General features: G+C 38.9%; 2 protein-coding genes and 1 long non-coding RNA gene across 3 annotated transcripts; all 3 read right to left on the minus strand.

The window, feature by feature from the left end:
- Window positions 1-4359: 4359 nt before the first annotated feature.
- On the minus strand, window positions 4360-5705 carry LOC116033994 (trace amine-associated receptor 13c-like). The gene is made up of 2 exons (XM_031295635.2): window positions 5389-5705; window positions 4360-5176 (listed from the first exon to the last, which is right to left on the minus strand). Exons 1-2 carry the CDS (start codon window positions 5553-5555, stop codon window positions 4360-4362), a joined length of 984 nt encoding a protein of 327 aa, XP_031151495.1. The 5' UTR covers window positions 5556-5705.
- Window positions 5706-12105: 6400 nt separating this feature from the next.
- Window positions 12106-12919, minus strand: LOC116042874. The gene is made up of 2 exons (XR_004103409.1): window positions 12707-12919; window positions 12106-12178 (listed from the first exon to the last, which is right to left on the minus strand). It is a non-coding gene; the product is annotated as an uncharacterized LOC116042874 (long non-coding RNA).
- Window positions 12920-19435: 6516 nt separating this feature from the next.
- Window positions 19436-20940, minus strand: LOC116042112 (trace amine-associated receptor 13c-like). Its single transcript, XM_031288555.2, has 2 exons — window positions 20614-20940; window positions 19436-20248 (listed from the first exon to the last, which is right to left on the minus strand). Exons 1-2 carry the CDS (start codon window positions 20782-20784, stop codon window positions 19436-19438), a joined length of 984 nt encoding a protein of 327 aa, XP_031144415.1. The 5' UTR covers window positions 20785-20940.
- Between the last annotated feature and the right edge of the window lie 1234 nt (window positions 20941-22174).

Consider the following 22174-nt stretch of genomic DNA (forward strand, 5'->3'; position numbering starts at 1 on the left):
TGCCTCTATTATATCATTCTTCTTCTTCTTTCTATGAAATCCATATTCCCATGCATGAAAGCTCACCAAACTTTGCACATAAGTCCAGTCCTATGTCAAACACAATCAGTGCGATTTCTGTGCTAATAGTCCTGATGGTGGCGCTACAACAGCCATTTAAAATTCTAAAATTAAAAAATTCATAACAAATCAGCCATACATGCTACAATGTCACAACGTACGCCAAACTGTAGCCCCAATAGAGCAGAAACTGTACTCTGCTTTTACCTAGTGGCAATTTTGAAGTCCATCACACTACTTTTTGCAAAACCTGCAAAACTTCTTGAACCTATCCCCTCCCACATTTAGTTTTAATTAACACCACATTTGGGCAACTTCATCTCCAGACTGTCTTCCACAAATTCTACATTCAAATTTTTGATTCATCAAAAAGTTAGCCCACAATGCATTAAAACGTTTTACTGCATACAGTACTGCAATTTCTTCCAAACTAAATATTTGGTGTTCATGGAAAAATTCACAACATTTGAAGATCATTTCAAGATTCATTCATTCAAGATCATTCAGAATTCATCTTTTCATCGTTTGAATTGTGTCATCTACGCATTGCAGTCAATGCAAAATAGAGCATCTTTAAACATCAGTTTGGCATTTATTGATCTTTTTGAAAATAAATTACAGGCATCTCTGTTGTCTTAACCAAGTACACACATTCTCAGAATTTTCCAATATGAAATATAAAAATGTACAGCAGCTTTAAATTCCGCATTTTCATGCAAGTCTGCTCCTGCTCCTCTGACATCATCAGATAATAGCTCCCTGAGGCCCTGTTTACACGTACATGATTATTTTGAAAACCGGAGACATTTCCCTTCGTTTGTGCCCTTCGTTTACACGCAAACAGAGAATTCGTCTCTGAAATCGAGTCTTTCTAAAAACTGCATTAACAATTAGTTAAGTTCCAGTTAAGGAAAGTCATGTTATTGAGTCAACCCAAGCTGACTCAATAAAATATAGCCAAATAGCTAGAGGAGTCATCACCTGGACAATAGTTCACTGAGATCAGTGTTTGCCTTCGGACCTGAAGATTGCGAGTTCACAATGTCCCATCTGATACATAATCAGCCATTGTGATTTGGAAACCTTCCCTGCATTTAGATGTTTCAGAGCATCAACACACCTGTCTGAAATGATCAGCTCATCAGTTTGTGTCCTAGGTTAACATGCCACTGTGTACTCTGGCATTATGCTTATGTGGGGATTGGAGACACAAAATCAAAGATATTTTAATTGAGAAGATTTAAATAATTAACAGTTCATATGGTTCTGATTATAGACCATGTATTTATAATTTTACACCTCTTCCTGCTTAAGAACCCTTTCTGCAGACGAGTCCATAGCTTCATTTGGCTTAACATAGTTTGACCTATTTTACTGAACTATCTTATAAATGTTTGCTGTTTTTTTCGCCTCTTTTAGCTTGATTTGTTCAAGTGAGCTACAAAACAGGCCAGCCTGTTCAATATTGATGTTACTCTTTCATCTTGATCTTTAGTTTTCATAGTGGATTTTGGAGTGTCAGTTTGATTCGGTCACACTTAATAAAGACTATGTCATCATTATGTCTGATGCTACTATTGTGCTCACATCCTTGTGGTGTATGTTACGTGTACCCACATACATCTTATCACAATTTTGCTAAATACACTACATTTTTGGTCCTTTGATGAAGTGCAAAAAACATTGGGTACACTTTCCTTGAAGTTTTCTACACAAGAGTGAAATGATACTGTCATGAACATGTCATAAAACATCATAAACAAGTCATAAACGTTTATGACATAATGCTTCTTTTAGTAAGTGTCATTCGGTTTTGTCATGACAAGTTATGGTCATGGTTAGGGTTAGGGTTAGGGTGGTTAGGGTTCATGTGTCATGACTGTGTCATGACAGTGTAATGTGTTCATGACAGTGTCATGTCACTCTTATGTAGAAAACTTCAAATAAAGTGTTACCAAACATTGTTTCCATGGTAGCTGTTTCTTCAGTGGGTAACTCCATTGGAGTGTCTTGCTCTTTCACTAACTTTTGGGTGTACTATATTTCTCAGCTCTGGGATGAGTGCGGTTGGCCACATTTGATATACCTTATATAGCTGAGGAAATTTCCTATAAATCCCTTGATGATAATTATATATGATGATAAATATTGTTTTTGCCTGTATTATTAGGGGCCGAGCAGCGAGAGCTTTTTTTGATTTCGGCCACAGACACAATGTCACTGAGTACTTTGTACTGTGGATTCTTCAAGACAAGTGATAAGTTTCACAAATGGGAACATTTGTATTTTTTTAGGGACACCTGTGACACCTGTCTATAGCCTCATTTGATCCTACAGTGTTGTTACACTGCACTTGCTTTTGGATCATTACCAAAAATAATGCAAAATGATTATCTTAAAATAAAAGATATAGTGTCTCTTGCATCACATACATTATGAACAAGCATCTAAGTGGTCTTGAAGAGGATTCTGTTTTTCTGTCTCTCATTTGGACTCAGTCTTGACTAGTGCTGGTCTTGGACTCAACAAAGGTTGACTTGACTACACCACTATTCATCTTGTCATCACAATTGCTTTACTTCATTTCTAACCTGCAAAATACAAGTCAACAGCTCCATCTTCTGGCAAGTCAGCAGAGCACTTCATGAATAACTACACTGAACAATAATTGTTGCATGGAAAACGTCAGCCCCGAATTTAAGTGGCACTTTTTGTGCAGCACTGGAAGCTCTGTGCTAAGACACAGAGTGTGTGCTTGTACACCAACATATTTCCATACTATTACTTTTGTATACTTAAGTAGTAACTTTTGGGATGTGGGTGAACGTTTGACACCATCTTATCAGACACACACCTTGCATTGTTAGAATCTGGACTTGTCTTGGACTCATTGGTAATTGGACTCAGACTTGTTTCGGACTTGGCCATAGGTCTCGCCAAATATTCTAGTTGGTCTCGACCGAGTCCTGCATTACATACTTTTTACCCAAGTACCTGTCCTTGTCACACACATTCTCTACGTACATAATAACTTATTATGTGTGTGTATGTCATTTGTTATTATATTATTTTTTTGGTTTAGTGTCCAGGCAAATCATTCTTGATCATATCATCTGAATCCTCAGCTGCTGGTCAACACATGCCTAAAAGTTATATTAACAGTCATCTCGCAGGTATCAGAGGAGCCTATGTTCACCTCTGCCAATCAAAATACTTTTTCATCATCGTTGCGTGCTTAACCCTAACCCTAGTTTCTCCCTCTGACCCTAATTAATCCGTCCATCCTGACCTTAACCCCAGACACGACCTTTCTGGATGATGTCACATTACGTGAAGTTTGTTACTGAAGTTTGTTTTAATTTTGTATAGAGTTTTCACCAGGTCATTAATGTCTCTTGTCATTTTTGTGGACCAGTCCAAATCACATCACTTAGTGTAAAAAAATCAATAAAAAGACTTGACATTACATTATGAATGAGTCTAATTTATTATCATATTTCATGCTACTTTACAACAAATCACCATGCTATGTTAAATAGAATGAATGACATCAAATCTGATTTAAATTGCAACCCATCAGATTCCACATAGTTTGTAAAACTTTAATTTTCTCTGTCCTATGATCACACTGTACATGTTTCCCTGGAAATGTAGCAGCAATTATTTGATGAACTGTAGATAATCCTGTCTTTTCAAATAATCTGTTAACTTCTTGCCTAAAAAGACTTCATAGTGCTTAAAAAACTTGTGTTGAGACAAGACATTTTATACAGGAATCAAATATGAATGGCACTTAAATGAAATGATTAAAACAACTTCTGTTCCTAAGCTGAAAGGGAAGATGATGTTGTTGTACTGACAATTTTATCAGAAAAACAACAGCTGATATTTTTCTATATTGAATACATACATATACATGAAAGTGGTGCTGTTTAGGAGAGTATTTTGTTGTTGTGTAGGGTTAAAATATTTCCTATCACAAAGAATAAAAGGTTCCCTGGGAACAAAGGACTTTTCATAAGTTTCATACATGTGTGAATTTAAATCTTGCATTAAACTGGGTGATTACCTAGAAACAGTATATGGTGCTTATGACTTTTTCTTTAAATGCAGCAGCATCAGAGAGACAAAATACACAACAAGATAAAGCTGAAGCACAGGTCTTTCAATTGTTGATCATACACAATTTAGACTTAAAGACAGGAAAGTATATGTTCATGTTCTGTGTTTGATATTTTACTCACTGAACAGCAGGAACATATTCATTAAATCCTTAGACCAAGTCTGATCTCAGCCTCTCTACAGCATGTTGGTCTCAGAGGAGCCAGGCTGCAGTATCTGAAGAGTAACAATGAGTTTAACTGATTTTCTAAACCAGGGGTAAAACAAGGCATAGATCACAGGGTTTAGACAAGAGTTAGAATAATACAGATGGACTGCAAAGGATGCAAATGATTCAATTATCAACTGGGGATCTGCAATAATGACACTGTAATATGGGGCGAAACACATTAGAAACACAAGTACAAGAACACCAAGATTCCTGGCTGCTTTCAGCTCTGATTTCTTTACCTGTGGAGACACTGAAAGCTGGAGTGTGACAGCTGTAATGTGAGAGCGCATGGCACGAGCCTGAGACACAGCCACAGCAAATATTCTCAGATATAGAGCTACGATGACAATAACTGGAAGAAAAAAGGTCAATACAAGCTCAACAGTCCCTAAGTTATTGTCAACATAAAACACACATGCTTCGTAGCAAGATTTATACCTCCCTGGTTGAGTCGGGAGATCTTTTAAAAATAATAAGCTGTAGGAAAAAGAACAGAGCCAACACAGATAAACACAGAATTGAACTCTCCTCCCGGTGACTTTAGTGGTGTAATGCAGAGGGTCACAAATAGCCACATAACGGTCAACTGATATGAGCACTATGGTACCTATTGAGGCTGAGGTAATGAGGGTTCCAACAATAGTATACGTAGCACACACAAAGTCACCAAGAAACCAGCAGGATGTTTTTCTGAGAACTTCTACAGGCATCAGCACGAGGCCCACTAGAAGGTCTGAGACAGCCAGAGAGAGGAGGAGGATGTTGGTGGATGTGTGGAGCTGCCTGGAGGGAAAGAGAAACGCAACAGTAAACCAACAAGAGTAATAAAACAACCCAGAAATAGTATTCAAAATAAAAAAAATAAAAATACACATGATTTTGAATAAAAATTCAATAGACATATAGACAATAGACAATTCTTCTAAATGTACAGCAGCTGTTCACATTTTTAAGTTCCAATTCCTGTAGAGAGAAGCAAAGAAGTTAATATCTGCCTGAAGTGGGAGATTGAGATGATGATGAGCAGGTTGAGAGCCACAGTAATCAGAGACATGGAGTACAGCACAATGGTAACTGTCTCGGGCCAAGGAGACAAGGGCTTCCTGCAGGAGGTGTTTGGGAACTGTGGAAAGCAGAGCTGGGCTCCTTCCTCAACCTCCATCTGCAGAGATCTGCAGATAGCTGCAGCTCTGGCAGCTTTCTGAACAAACCTGAGTCATGTAACTGAATTATCTCTCTCACATTCTCTTCGTCCCCTCGTCTTTCTCAGTCTCTGTTTGACGCTGATGCCCCTCCTCCCTCACTCTGCACATCCCACCATCATCTTCATCACTTTCTCTGTAACCCTGCTTCTCCCACTGTCTCTCTATCCAATCTCTCTATTATTATTCTTTACCCTTGTTTTGTTTCCTTTGTCCTATTAATGTCTTGCACAGTCCTTGTAAAGTTACTAAAACAGTAGTCTCACATTGCCAGCTCTATCTCTACAGCCCTGTGGAGTAAAGTCTGGCTACACCACTGATACATTCTTGGATAGGAGAAAAAAACACTCTGGGTTCTTTGCATTCCTTTAACCCAATCACAATTGTTTCGGGAGGCGCTAAGCTCAGGATTCAGCGATGGAGGCTCTCCAAAATAATCTCGGGAAGCAACTTGTTTTGGTGAAACATTTGCATCCCCGAAAAGAAAATGCCACTTACAATGTTGAATGAAGATTACTGTTCACACAATACAGTAATGTGAGCTATTTAAATTAGCAGGACACATGGTTAGACGTAATCTGCGCTTACCAGAGTTTTGCCCTGCATACTTTTTCCGTAGCAATACCACCAATTGGCACGGAGATCCATGTTTACCTGCCGGCAAAAGTCTGCTGGATGAATCGCATCAACCGGTAAAAAATCTGCGACGTTCCCTCTCTAGCGTTTAGCTTAGTGCAGCGCCATTGAAACAATACACAATGGTGGCTAAGATGCATCATTCTTCCTAATTCCACCCTCTTGTCCCAATATGGTCATTTCTGGCCCCAAAATAGCAAGTTGCAAAATGAAAACTCCTAGCTTTAAAAGTCCACAAACCAATGGGCTACATGACTTATGCTAAGTCAATTATATTTACATGCCACCGAGGCCCAGCCAATCAGCGTCCTGTGCAGATCTGTTGGGCAAGTTACTTCTAAAATGTAATATATTATAGCTTACTAGTTTTTGTCATTTGAGAGTAATTAGTATTATTACAATATTACTGTCTCTGAATTGCAATGCTTTACACTACTTTTGCGTTACTTTTGAGTTACTTTCACCAAAATAACAGCAGACGTTTTAATTTCCATTGCAGGATTTATACCTGCCTGGTTAAGTTGGGAGATCTTTTACAAACTGAATGCTGTAGGAAATGAGGAAATGAACAGAGCCAACACAGACAAACGCAGAGTTTAACTCTTTTCCCGGTGATTATCTTGGTGTAATGCAGAGGGTCACAAATAGCCACATAACATGTTCACGGATAAAAGACGAGATCCTGTATGATTCAGGCAATCATGTTTGAAGAGGTCAGTTCTGTGGTAGAAGGAAGTGAAGTTGTCCACGTAGGGAATGTTTTTGGTACAGCAGTAGCCCTTAAGCCAGATGTGTAGTTGCCTTAATGGGCTAAACTTTACATCGCCAAAACAGGGGGAGGGCAGTGGTCCTGAGATATGCATTGTTTGCTGGTGTTCAAAATACTGTAAATTAAGCAGACAAATTCCGCTTTAAGTTTCTCAGATTCCAGAGATGCAACACAGCAGAAGATACAGATTTTGTTACAAACCTTTCAATAATAATTTATTTCTCAATCGTCTGGTGTTCTGCCTGCAACAGGACAACAGCCTGGAGCAGGTATAAGCATTTTTTTTGGGGGGGAAATTTTTCCCAATGAAAGGGAAAATTCCTGCACACTGGAGAGCCCAGATCATAGTTTTGGGTGACAAAGCAAGAAATTGAAGCGGTGGGGTTAAGTTGCAACTAGAAACAAGTGAGCTTCTCTTACATTTGAGGACACATTAGATTACACTCTCCCGTCCATTTTTAAGAGGAACTGGGTGTGTAATCTGATGCAAAGCATTCTCATGAATGCAATTGGTATGCTCTCTGGCTAGAAAGCCCTGTGTTTTGGGACTCAAACATCCACACTGACCTCCTCCCTACGTGGATCTTCCCGGTCTTATACTGCATCAGTCTATGTAGTGCTGACAGGAATATAACATATATATACGTATGAATTACCGTGCTTTACTTTTCGTAGCTATATGTACGAATGGTTGATGAGAACAGCCTGACTAGTTTGAACTTGCCGGGCCATCTCAGTGTCTCCACGGCTGCCTCAGTAGTTTTTGTTCTGTTCCATCAGCCCCTCACTTCCCCCAGGCCTGTGCAGTTCTAAGGAACTTTCCAGACATGCCACCAGATACCCTCACACTTTTCCCAACGGTCATACATATACATACATACATATATTTATTCATAATCCAAATTAAAAGTCCAAAGAGAAAATGAAGCAAGATCAAATTAAAAATATTATTTTATTACGCTACTAGGAAAAATCATGCCATAATTTAAATAACTGAAAAAGCAAAGTTCAAATGTAAAATGATTTATCTTTTGAATTTTCAATTTCTATTTAACATTTGGCTTTTCAATTTGTTTGGCTATTCAATTTCGAATTAACATTTGGCTTTTCAATTTAACATTTGGCTTTTCAATTTTGAATTAACATTTGGCTTTTCAATTTAACATTTGGCTTTTCCCATTTTGTTTTTACATTTGGCTTTCCGAGTTAACATTTGGCTTTTCCCATTTCGATTTAACATTTGGCTTTTCCACTGACAGATGTCAAAAGTGGAGGCGTGGCCCAAAGGCTGGTGGGAGTGTCTGAAACAAAAGGGGTGCAGAGGCACCTTATGGACAGCAGGGGGAGCTGACTGCTGGGAAGCACTGTTGAGGAGCATCTGGCTGCAGCTTCATTACCAGGTTGGCTTGGCCTCTTGTTTCACATTAGATGATAGAAACTGATGCTGTACGCTAAATACAAACGACATTTTATGCAACAACAGTGATGTTTTCATGTAGTTACTGTAATTGGGCCTGTGTTAGTGAGGACTAGATTAGGGCTGTATTTAAAGCAGATTCTGGTTTCCAACTTAGTCTTGTTAGACAATGTGTTCAAGCAGAAAACGAGCCATATTTCAGGAAATAAACTTGTCCATGATTCTATTAAGAGACTTCCAGCTGACAGTGGGGTCTGTGAGCATCACTGGCCGGCCGGCAGGGAGGTGATCCCGGCCGCCGCCAGCTGGTTGTCACGTCAGACTGGAGCTTCTGACAACATCGGAGAAAATGTGCAATTGGCCATACATTTTTGTAAAACTGCCCATATTCAAACTCTACATAGTTAATTTCTCGCATAATCATGGACACGTTTATTTCCTGAAATATGGCTCGTTTTCCAAAATGGGAAAAGCCAAATGTTAAATTGAAAAGTCAAATGTTAAATCAAAATGGGAAAAGCCAAATGTTAAATTGAAAAGCCAAATGTTAAATCGAAAAGCCAAATGTTAAATCAAAATGGGAAAAGCCAAATGTTAAATCAAAATGGGAAAAGCTAAATGTTAAATCAAAAAGCCAAATGTTAAATCAAAATGGGAAAAGCCAAATGTTAAATCAAAATGGGAAAAGCTAAATGTTAAATCGAAAAGCCAAATGTTAAATCGAAAAGTGAAATGTTAAATCAAAATGGGAAAAGCCAAATGTTAAATTGAAAAGCCAAATGTTAAATTGAAATTGAAAATTCAAAAGATAAATCATTTTACATTTCAACTTTGCTTTTTCAGATTCCTATTTCTTTTATACATTCAATTATGCCATGATTTTTCCTAGTAGCATAGTCAAATAATAATATTTTTAAGTTGATCTTGCTTCATTTTCTCTTTGGATTTTCAATTTGGATTATGAATAAATACATCCTCCATACTTCTCTGGAGTCAAACAGGTTACCGGCTAGCCCCCTGCTTGATTGCCTGCCGACTTATAACTATTCTGCCTGCGAGCATAGCCTAACAGTCAGCAAGCCTCGGGCCTTCCTACCTATCATATATCCTCTCCATTGCAGTCTGATTGAATTTGGCTAGTGTAGTCTTGTTGTTAAGCACTAAAAAAGAACACCACTGGATGTTAAACACCCACCCTACAGGACCAAAGATGCAGACGTAGAACCAGTAGGATAATAAAGGGTCCAACAAGTCTTCCAAAGCATATGACAATATAGTTGTTTAATTCCTACCCTCTAATACGACCCATAGGAGCATTATATGAATTACCGCCCTATCATTGCCAAGAAAATACGACCCACTACTTTTATTTTCAAACAGGACATGGTCCCCGGTCTCCTGGCTGAAAGTCCTGTGTTTGTTTGACCCATCCACCACCCCAACCTGCTTTCTAACACGGAATTTGGCGCCCTTATACTTTGTGTCCTTATTTAATGCTTTGCTCAATTGGCCCCTTCCGTACATTTTGGTGTACTCTAGCAGCACTACAACCCTCTTTATCTGCTAAATCCTCCACTTTATTCACCAGCTGGTCTCTGTCTATTTGCTGCTGAGCAACACCAAACTCTTTGGTACAGTGGGAGTCCTGAAATGGACTCTGATGAGAGGTGAGCGTCTGGCATCGTAAGGCATATTGGTGGTGGTAGAGTGTGGTCCCCCACTACGCACTTTGAGTGTCTATGATAAAGCGCTTTATAAATGTATGAAATTATTATTATAATTACTATTATAAGAGCTGTGAGAGTGAACCAAAACTGTAAAGGTTTGGGCCTTAAAACCAAAATACCAGTGAGTTAAAAACACTCTGTAGAGCTGAGAGGAGCTGCAGAGTCAGGAAATAATTCTCTGTGGATTTGTGACTGGCAGCAACCCCTCTCACATTACACGTGGTAATTGAATCTCTTTTTATTTAAAAAAAAATCAAAAAAATTCCACTTATCAACTGAAAAAAAACATCACTGTTCAGTAATGATTACATCATATGTTAATGGTTCATGCTGATACTTATTTGTCTTCACACCTCTGATTGCAGTGACACCTCATTGGTCGAGATGTCATCACCTGACTAACTCATGCAGGTGTGAACAAACTTCCTGTCCAGAGGGGTTCATTACACTGCCTTTAGGAGCCACTAATGGGCTGCAAAACATTGTTCATAGAGAGGGAAATTAAATCTCACGGGACCTGTTGGGAACTGTTTGTGTGTCTGACGATGCCCACTATACACAACAAAGTAAATGGTCATTTAGCCCATCAAACAATGATCTATTGGGAGATGAGTTGGGCACTTCAGGTTTAGCTCTGTTAATTAAGACACCATACTGTAGCATTCACATGAACTTTGCCTCTTTAAACTTGCTGAAGACTACATTGTTTGAATGCAGTTTTTCATTTTAGTACCATATGGTTGTAAGCAGGGCCTGAAGTTAACTTTTTTGGCCATCAGCAACACAGGCTTTTTACCAGACAATGTTTTGGCTCAAAGGAAGCACCAACATTGTTCTTGAACTTGTTAAGAATACACAGTTAAGTGTTGTCAAGTCATTACGATTAAGTCCTGTAAATCAGCTACAAACCTTGCCATTGTCGCCAACTGTCCACTTGGTTTTGAAAACGTCTTCTTTTACTTTTCTTTGAATAATCCTCATCTTTTTGTCGGTTGATTGTTTTAGCCACCTCTTCACCCCAGTGATGTGCCGCCACATTTTTTAGCTCAATTCTAGGAAATCACAGACTTGGTTGAATGTGCAAAAAACAACAGTAAGTGGCAAAAAACAACTGAGTCACTCAATTCTCATTGGCTACCAGCCAACGTGGCAGATTGAGAGTTTTACCTGCCAATGGCAAAATTCACCTCCATTTGGCACCTGGTTACCCTCTCCCAGTTTCTTCCCAGGGTCACAAATCCCCTGTATTTCTCCCAATGTATGACTAATTTTCATACTTTTTTTCCTTTTTGTCATCTCAACCTGTTCAACCCTACAACTCTAAATGTCTACTTTTTCCATCCAGACAACAATACAGCTACATCAAATGTTTTTTTTGTGGCATGCACATGACTTGAAAGAGAGCTTAGTCCTCCTCAGACAGAAAGAAATATGGAGAGTACTAAGAGAGAGAAATCCTCAAGCCAGACGGGAAAATTATTCTAGAATTTATCCTAAGATGTTGCAGTGTACTTATTCATTTGTTATTTTCATTCTTTAAAAGTCACCAGAAGTGAAGGAAACAAGTCTCTGAAACCGAGAGACAGAAGCCTGCTTTGGTTTAGAAGTCTTTGCAAATTGTTGAGGTATCAAAGTTAGGGAGTATGGCTGCAGTCCATCAGTGTGACTCTAAGAAACACCATACAAACAGCATACAAAAAAAACAAGGAAAAGACAAAAGACAATTTGAAAGGGTTTTGCATGTAAGTCTGTTGTAGCTTGAAGAAAAAATGCACTCTTTAATTTCCACAGGAAACAAGAATAAAAATATTTGAATACATGAGTTTGTATTCCCTGATTTTAAAAAGGGGATGGGTACAGAAATGCATCAGTGCTTTATGTGAAACAGTGATAAAAGTAATGCAGATGAATCATAGCTGCAGCGGTTCAGATGTCACTTCACAAATCCTTGACATTTTTTCCGTGATTGGATCCGTGCACATTTGGGACACTTCTTTTCCACAAAGCAGCATTTGTGAAAGCAGGCCCTGCACACTGTAAAACAAGAAGCAAAATTAATACAGTTGATCATCTTTTAACTACAATAATCACGTACCTGCTTGCAAGGCAGGAAGTAAGATGTAGTATAGGAGTGCCAGATTTTTGCCTAAGGGGGCGATTGGGGTGTGGATGTGTCAAACAAATGCAGGACTGGCTTGATTGGAAACTTAGACGTAGTCATACTTTCAAATCTCCAGTTAGATTCTAACCCTGACCCCAAACCCTAATCTCCAGTTAGATTCTCACCCTGACCCCTAACCCTAATATCCAGTTAGATTTTAACCCTAAACCCCCAGTTAAATTCTAACTGTCTTATAGCGTTTTGAAATTCTCAATTTCGCAAATCCGTCTATGTCTTGTTATCACAGAAACTATCGGGCTTTTCATTAAACCTGTCATCAGTCTGTGACTGTCCCCAGCTGGGCCCTCATTGGAAAAAAACAGCACTAGCCACCGAACTAAACAACCTTTCTATGGGGAAACCCTTTCATTGTGGCAACCCTGGCATGTGTCAGTGCTTACCTGGACAGCGCTTACATGTGACACTCTGAAAAGGAAAGATGATGTCTCTTTCTCTGCAGAACTCACAGATAAAACCTCTGGCCAGACACAACTGTGTGAAGAAAGTCAGAAGGATGGTTCAGATCAGAGAGGTTTGATTCCACAGCGAGTGCACGGACAACAGCCTCTCAAACAACAAACAAATATGTGATCTTTCACACCTGAGAATCTCTATTTGCTGCAGAAGGCCGAGGAAATACATAATGTGCTTATGTGTATAGTGAATCCAATGCTGTGAATTTAAAGCTTGCATTAAACTGGTTGATTACCTAAAAAACAGTATATGGTGCTTATGACTCTTTCTTTAAATGCAGCAGTGTCAGAGAGACAAAATACACAACAAGATAAAGCTGAACTGTTTTTAAATCCTACACTCAGTGGCCTTGTTACTGTAGTTCACAATCTCTAAACAAGTACAGTGCTACAACATAATATTTCATCCAAATGTGTAATATATATAAACATAATTGTTCTGTGTACCTTCCAGATAATCTGCAGGATGTCAGCAGCAGGGTGATTCTAGGATCAGACCTTTAGGGGGGGGCTCAGCCCCTAATGGGAATGTGACACAGATATGGTGTATGCAAAAGTGTTAACTGCCCCTGATAAATGAATGATTTCATTAGCGGATAATCTCTGAGCTAACTACTGAACAACAACGTCAGCTAACGTATGTTGACACTACTACCACTATGATGGAACTAAACCAGACACTTTATAAGTCACAGTGATAACGACCAATTTGACACAATGTTCTAACATTCACCAATTTTAGTTGCTTACGTTTCAATTTTGGTTTTAATCTGCACCATGAAATTACCAACTTCTTCCCTGGGGATTACCAACGTTAAACTTCACAATCGTCAAACCATTAGATAGAGACTCAGCCAAAGGCACAACCACCTCCGATTTGCCAAAACTACAAGTTCACACACTCTCAGTTGAAGCACTAAAATCTATTAAAAATATAATTATAATAATAATTATAATTTATAGGGGGGCTGAGATGAAATTTAGGGTGAGCTCCCCTAAAAAGGGTCTAAAATCGCCCATGGTCAGCAGCTTCTTGATGCCCATCAGCTGATCCTGCAGCTCCTGAAGGAGAGAGGAACAGGAGGAAGGAAAGAAGGAAGGAAGGAAGGAAGGAAGGAAGAAGTGGCCAGAGAGGACAGTCAAGAGAAATAACAGAATAAAGGATCTTTTTTCGATGCTGCCACTGGATGGCGACAATGTTGAACTGTTTTTAAATCCTACACTCAGTGGCTTTGTTACTGTAGTTCACAATCTCTAAACAAGTACAGTACTACAACATAATATTTAAACCAAAGGTCGTGAAAGCTATATAAACATAGTTGTTCTGTGTACCTTCCAGATAATCTGCAGGCTGTCAGCAGCATCTTGATGCCTATCAGCTGATCCTGCAGCTCCTGAAGGAGAGAGGAACAGGAGGAAGGAAAGAAGGAAGGAAGGAAGAAAGGAAGGAAGGAAGGAAGGAAGTTAAGGAGAGGACAGTCAATAGAAATAACAGAATAAAGTTAATGATGCTGTTCTGTTCTCTGTGTTGGACCTGCTTTGAAGTGACTGAAGAACATTTTACTGACTTTTTGCCAGTGATGGAAGCACTACTCTGATATCTTAAGTAAAAGTACAACAATGTAAGAACACTACAAGTTAAAGTCCAGCATTCAAATGTCTGCAGTGCTTCAGTAAAAGTACAGAAGTATTATCAGTAAAATGTACTCAATGCAGTGCAGTAAAAGCCATAATGTGTCCTGCGACATTATTAGATATTAATACTGGAGCATCAATGGTGGAGCAGCGTGTTACTGTTGTAACTCCTCACGCTGAAATCTGGCGCTCTTATACTTCGTCACCTTACTTCCTGCTTTGCTGGCATCATTATGGTTCCATGCAACGTATATTCATGCATTCGTGTTAATGTTTGGGCAATTTTGTTGAAAGAAAAATTCTGCCATTCTGCTGATGTCTTTGGTGTCATCATAGTCCTTACATTCCTTACAGCTGCCTGTATTATATTATTCTTCTTCTTCTTTCTATGAAATCCATATTCCCATGCATGAAAGCTCACCAGACTTTGCACATAAGTCCAGTCCTATGTCAAACACAATCAGTGCGATTTCTGTGCTTATAGTCCTGATGGTGGCGCTACAACAGCCATTTAAAATTCTAAACTTTAAAAATTCATAACAAATCAGCCATACATGCTACAACGTCACAACCTACTCCAAACTGTAGCCCCAATAGAGCAGAAACTGTACTCTGCTTTTACCTAGTGGCAATTTTGAAATCCATCACTCTACTTTTTGCAAAATCTGCAAAACTTCTTGAACCTATCCCCTCCCACATTTAGTTTTAATTAACACCACATTTGGGCAACTTCATCTCCAGACTGTCCTCCACAAATTCTACATTCATACATTACTGCAATTTCTTCCAAACTAAATATTTGATGTTCATGGAAAAATTCACAACATTCGAAGATCATTTCAAGATTCATTCATTCAAGATCATTCAGAATTCATCTTTTCATCGTTTGAATTGTGTCATCTATGCATTGCAGTCAATGCAAAATAGAGCATCTTTAAACATCAGTTTGGCATTTATTGATCTTTTTGAAAATAAATTACAGGCATCTCTGTTGTCTTAACCAAGTACACACACTCTCAGAATTTTCCAATATGAAATATAAAAATGTACAGCAGCTTTAAATTCCGCATTTTCATGCAAGCCCGTTCCTTGTCTGCTAGGCGTTGCAATGCCAATTGTGACATCATCAGATAATAGCTCCCTGAGGCCCTGTTTACACGTACATGATTATTTTGAAAACCGGAGACATTTCCCTTCGTTTGTGCCCTTCGTTTACACGCAAACAGAGAATTCGTCTCTGAAATCGAGTCTTTCTAAAAACTCCGGCAAGAGTGGAGATTTTTGAAATCCTCGTTTGCACGTTTGCATGTAAACTGAGACAAACGGAGGTTTAGGCAGCCGAGGAAGAGGAGAGAGAGGAAGTGATTCGTTGCTGTTGTTGCTATTTTCAGGATTCTGATTGGCTAACCTGGGCTTGAGCTTCTCGTTACACTGCCACCTACAGGTTTGGCATGCTCTTGACGGCAATGATGGCATATATACACGGGTACATGTAAACAAACACTTGTTATTTTTCAGGTTGAAATGTCCATTTATGAAAATAACTGGCCATGTGTAAACGTAGCATGAGATCAGAACCTGCCTTCGGCCTCAAAGGTTCTGAGTTCAAGTCCATGGTGTTGCAAAATAATCATACATGTATCAATTCAGGCATTGTGCTGTGGACAACTGCCCTGCATATTTTAAATGTGTGTCTGCATTAACAATCAGTTAAGTTCCAGTTAAGGAAAGTCATGTTATTGAGTCAACCCAAGCTGACTCAATAAAATATAGCCAAATAGCTAGAGGAGTCATCACCTGGACAATAGCTCACTGAGATCAGTGTTTGCCTTCGGACCTGAAGATTGCGAGTTCACAATGTCCCATCTGATACATAATCAGCCATTGTGATTTGGAAACCTTCCCTGCATTTAGATGTTTCAGAGCATCAACACACCTGTCTGAAATGATCAGCTCATTAGTTTGTGTCCTAGGTTAACATGCCACTGTGTATTCTGGCATTATGCTTATGTGGGGATTGGAGACACAAAATCAAAGATATTTTAATTTAGAAGATTTAAATAATTAACAGTTCATATGGTTCTGATTATAGACCATGTATTTATAACTTTACACCTCTTCCTGCTTAAAAACCCTTTCTGCACACGTGTCCATAGCTTCATTTGGCTTAACATAGTTTGACCTATTTTACTGAACTATCTTATAAGTGTTTGCTGTTTTCTTCAACTCTTTTAGCTTGATTTGTGCAAGTGAGCTACAAAACAGGCCAGTCTGTTCAATATTGATGTTACGCTTTCATCTTGATCTTTAGTTTTCATAGTGGATTTTGGAGTGTCAGTTTGATCCATTCACACTTCTTAAAGATTATGTCATCATTATGTCTGATGCTACTATGGTGCTCTCATCCTTGTGGTGTATGTTACGTGTTCCCACATACATCTTATCACAATTTTGCTAAATACACTACATTTTTGGTCCTTTGATGAAGTGCAAAAAAACATTGGGTACTAGAGCTGAAGATCTTTGCCCGAACCCGACGGGAACCGACGGGTTCGGTCGGGTTCGGTCTTTATTTCTATCATGTTACACGGGCTCGGGCCGGGCTCGGGCTTGTGCTCCGAGTTGTGCAGTAAACGAGCGGTCAGGTGAAGCGTTTCGATTAGCGTGAAAATGGATGCTGAGGAGGTGAAACAGAGGCTGGCTTCTGGAGGACTTATTTTATTTCTTTGTTCCAACTTCCATGTGGCCTATAGCCTCCGTTAGTCATGAATAAATGATGTTAAAAAATGTATAAATTACTCATTCTTGACGGAAGACAAAAGAGCTGTGTGCGTGCGGCGAAGTCTCTTTTTTCTTTCTCTCCCTTTTCCGCCGAGTGGTGCGTGTGCCCGCTCGCGGCGTGAAGAGCATTTCTGCGCTATTTTCCGACATGCACTCTAACCACTGCTGATAGACGGCCTTTTGTACAGTCACTTTGTACTGTGGATTCTTCAAGACATATGATAAGTTTCACAAATGGGAACATTTGTATTTTTTAGGGACACCTGTGACACCTGTCTATAGCCTCATTTGATCCTACAGTGTTGTTACACTGTACTTGCTTTACCAAAAATAATGCAAAATTATTATCTTGAAATAAAAGATATAGTGTCTCTTGCATCACATACATTATGAACAAGGTCTTGAAGAGGATTCTATTTTTCTGTCTCTCATTTGGACTCAGTCTTGACTAGTGCTGGTCTTGGACTCAACAAAGGTTGACTTGACTACACCACTATTCATCTTGTCATCACAATTGCTTTACTTCATTTCTAACCTGCAAAATACAAGTCAACAGCTCCATCTTCTGGTAAGTCAGCCCTTCATGAATATCTACACTGAACAATAATTGTTGCATGGAAAACGTCAGCCCCGAATTTAAGTGGCACTTTTTGTGCAGCACTGGAAGCTCTGTGCTAAGACACAGAGTGTGTGCTTGTACACCAACATATTTCCATACTATTACTTTTGTATACTTAAGTAGTAACTTTTGGGATGTGGGTGAACGTTTGACACCATCTTATCAGACACACACCTTGCATTGTTAGAATCTGGACTTGTCTTGGACTCGTTGGTAATTGAACTCAGACTTGTCTCGGACTTGGCCATAGGTCTCGTCAAATATTCTAGTTGGTCTCGACCGAGTCCTGCATTACATACTTTTTACCCAAGTACCTGTCCTTGTCACACACATATTCTATGTACATAATAACTTATTATTTGTGTGTATGTCATTTGTTATTATATTATTTGTTTGGTTTATTGTCCAGGCAAGTCATTCTTGATCATATCATCTGAAACCTCAGCTGCTGGTCAACACATGCCTAAAAGTTATATTAACAGTCATCTCGTAGGTATCAGAGGAGCCTATGTTCACCTCTGCCAATCAAAATACTTTTTCATCATCTTTGCGTGCTTAACCCTAACCCTAGTTTCTCCCTCTGACCCTAATTAATCCCTCCATCCTGACCTTAACCCCAGACACAACCTTTCTGGATGATGTCACATTACGTGAAGTTTGTTACTGAAGTTTGTTTTTATTTTGTATAGAGTTTTCCCCAGGTCATTAATGTCTCTTGTCATTTTTGTGGAACAGTCCAAATCACATCACTTAGTGTAAAAAAATCAATAAAAAGACTTGACGTTACATTATGAATGAGTCTAATTTATTATCATATTTCATGCTACTTTACAATAAATCACCATGCTATGTTAAATAGAATGAATGACATCAAATCTGATTTAAATTGCAACCCATCAGATTCCACATAGTTTGTAAAACTTTAATTTCCTCTGTCCTATGATCACACTGTACATGTTTCCCTGGAAATGTAGCAGCAATTATTTGATGAACTGTAGATAATCCTGTCTTTTCAAATAATCTGTTAACTTCTTACCTAAAAAGACTTCATAGTGCTTTAAAAACTTGTGTCAAAGAGACAAGACATTTTATAGAGGAATCAAATATGAATGGCACTTAAATGAAATGATTAAAACAACTTCTGTTCCTAAACTGAAAGGGAAGATGATGTTGTTGTACTGACAATTTTATCAGAAAAACAACAGCTGATATTTCTCTATATTGAATACATACATATACATGAAAGTGGTGCTGTTTAGGAGAGTATTTTGTTGTTGTGTAGGGTTAAAATATTTCCTATCACAAAGAATAAAAGGTTCCCTGGGAACAAAGGACTTTTCATAAGTTTCATACATGTGTGAATTTAAAGCTTGCATTAAACTGGGTGATTACCTAGAAACAGTATATGGTGCTTATGACTCTTTCTTTAAATGCAGCAGCATCAGAGAGATAAAATACACAACAAGATAAAGCTGAAGCACAGGTCTTTCAATTGTTGATCATACACAATTTAGACTTAAAGACAGGAAAGTATATGTTCACATTCTGTGTTTGATATTTCACTCACTGAACAGCAGGAACATATTCATTAAATCCTTAGACCAAGTCTGATCTCAGCCTCTCTACAGCATGTTGGTCTCAGAGGAGCCAGGCTGCAGTATCTGAAGAGTAACAATGAGTTTAACTGCTTTTCTAAACCAGGGGTAAAACAAGGCATAGATCACAGGGTTTAGACAAGAGTTAGAATAATACAGATGGACTGCAAAGGATGCAAATGATTCAATTATCAACTGGGGATCTGCAATAACGATACCGTAATTTGGGGCGAAACACATTAGAAACACAAGTACAAGAACACCAAGATTCCTGGCTGCTTTCAGCTCTGATTTCTTTGCCTTTGGAGACACTGAAAGCTGGAGTGTGACAGCTGTAATGTGAGAGCGCATGGCACGAGCCTGAGACACAGCCACAGCAAATATTCTCAGATACAGAGCTATGATGACTGTAACTGGAAGAAAAAAGGTCAAAACAAGCTCAACAGTCCCTAAGTTATTGTCAATGTAAAACACACATGCTCCGTAGCAAGATTTATACCTCCCTGGTTGAGTCGGGAGATCTTTTAAAAACAATAAGCTGTAGGAAAAAGAACAGAGCCAACACAGATGAACACAGAATTTAACTCTCCTCCCGGTGACTTTGGTAGTGTAATGCAGAGGGTCACAAATAGCCACATAACGGTCAACTGATATGAGCACTATGGTGCCTATTGAGGCTGAGGTAATGATGGTTCCAACAATAGTATACGTAGCACACACAAAGTCACCAAGAAACCAGCAGGATGTTTTTCGGAGAACTTCTACAGGCATCAGCACGAGGCCCACTAGAAGGTCTGAGACAGCCAGAGAGAGGAGGAGGATGTTGGTGGGTGTGTGGAGCTGCCTGGAGGGAAAGAGAAAAGCACAATTTAACCAACAACAATGACAAAACAACCCAGAAATAGTATTCAAAATAAAAAAATAAAAATCCCCATGATTTTGAATATTTCCCGATCCACCACATCAGTAGTTACTATATGTTTAAGTGTAGACAGTTAAAATGACTTGGTTGAGGTCACGGTGGACAGAAAGCAATGCTTAGTATTGTTAAGAGAGTGGACATTAACAACAGTCTCTGGCATCAAAGTCAGACATTTGGGCAAACATTATTCAGTACTAGCTCAAAGACAATTCTTCTAAATATACAGCAGCTGTTCACATTTTTAAGTTACAATTCCTGTAGAGAGAAGCAAAGAAGTTAATACCTGCCTGAAGTGTGAGATAGAGATGATGATGAGCAGGTTGAGAGTCACAGTAATCGGAGAGATGGAGTACAGCACAATGGTAACTGTTTCAGGCCAAGGAGACAAGGGCTTCCTGCAGGAGGTGTTTGGGAACTGTGGAAAGCAGAGCTCGGCTCCTTCCTCAACCTCCATCTGCAGAGATCTGCAGATAGCTGCAGCTCTGGCAGCTTTCTGAACAAACCTGAGTCATGTAACTGAATTATCTCTCTCACATTCTCTTCGTCTCCTCCTCTTTCTCAGTCCCTGTTTGACGCTGATGCCCCTCCTCCCTCACTCTCGACATCACACCATCATCTTCATCACTTTCTCTGTAACCCTGCTTCTCCCACTGTCTCTCTATCCAATCTTTCTTTTGTCAATTTCTACCCTTGTTTCCTTTCCTTTGTCCTATTATTGTCCTACAGATAACTTTTCAAATTTCAAAAACTGTAGTCTTGCATTGCCAGCTCTATCTCTACAGCCCTTTGGAGTAAGGTCTGGCTACACCACAGATGCATTCTGGGATAGAAAAAGAAAGAAAACACTCTGTTTTTTTTGCATTTCTTTAACCCAATAACAATTCACTTAGGAGGCGCTAAGCTCTGGATGCAGAGACGGTGGCTCTGCAAAACAATAGGGTTGGGTACCGAAACCCGGTTCCACTATGGAACCGGTTCCTACGCAAATGGTAGTATTCGGACCGGATTAGAACACAACAGCGGTAGATAAGTCAGTTGAGGTGTAGTATCTTGCCAGAGAAGGCAAATATGGTGATTTTTCTACAAAGGAACTGCTAAAGTTTGAAGCTGGTTGGCATAACAACTCAACAACATTTATTTAGTTCTTACTTGTTAATAGTGTAACTGTTATTTGTTAAATTATTGTAGTTATGTGTTAGGTATTGTAATTTCCCCTTGCGGGATAAATGAAGTATACATTATTATTATTATTATTATTATTATTATTATTATTATTATTATTATTATTATTATTATTATTAGGTGACTTAGGTCTACTTATTATATATTTAAGTACTTTAAAACGTTAATAAATTGTTACATTTAAATAATTTTCAATTTTAAAAAAACTCCATAAAAGAGCCTTTCTTTGATGTCATTTTTCAGTTTTTCAAGAATCAGTTTAGGAATCGGTTAGGAATCGGAATCGTTTTAAAAGTACCAGTTTGGCATCGGAATCGTAAAAATCCAAACGGTACCCAACCCTACAAAACAGTCTCGGGAAGGAACATGTTTTGGTGAAACATTTGCACCTGGCAAACTGGTTAACTGGTTAACTCACACAATACAGTAACGTAAGCTATTTAAATTGGCTGGACACATGGTTAAACATAATTTGCGCTTACCAGAATTTTGCCCTGCATACTTTTTCCGTAGCAATACCACCAATTGGCACGGAGATCCATGTTTACCCACCGGCAAAAGTCTGCTGGATGACTTGCATCAACCGGTAAAAAAATCTGCGACGTTCCCTCTCTAGCGTTTAGCTTAGTGCAGCGCCAATGAAACCATACACAATGGTGGCT

Source organism: Sander lucioperca, chromosome 8 (assembly GCF_008315115.2).
Source record: "Sander lucioperca isolate FBNREF2018 chromosome 8, SLUC_FBN_1.2, whole genome shotgun sequence".
Classification (NCBI taxonomy): domain Eukaryota; kingdom Metazoa; phylum Chordata; class Actinopteri; order Perciformes; family Percidae; genus Sander; species Sander lucioperca.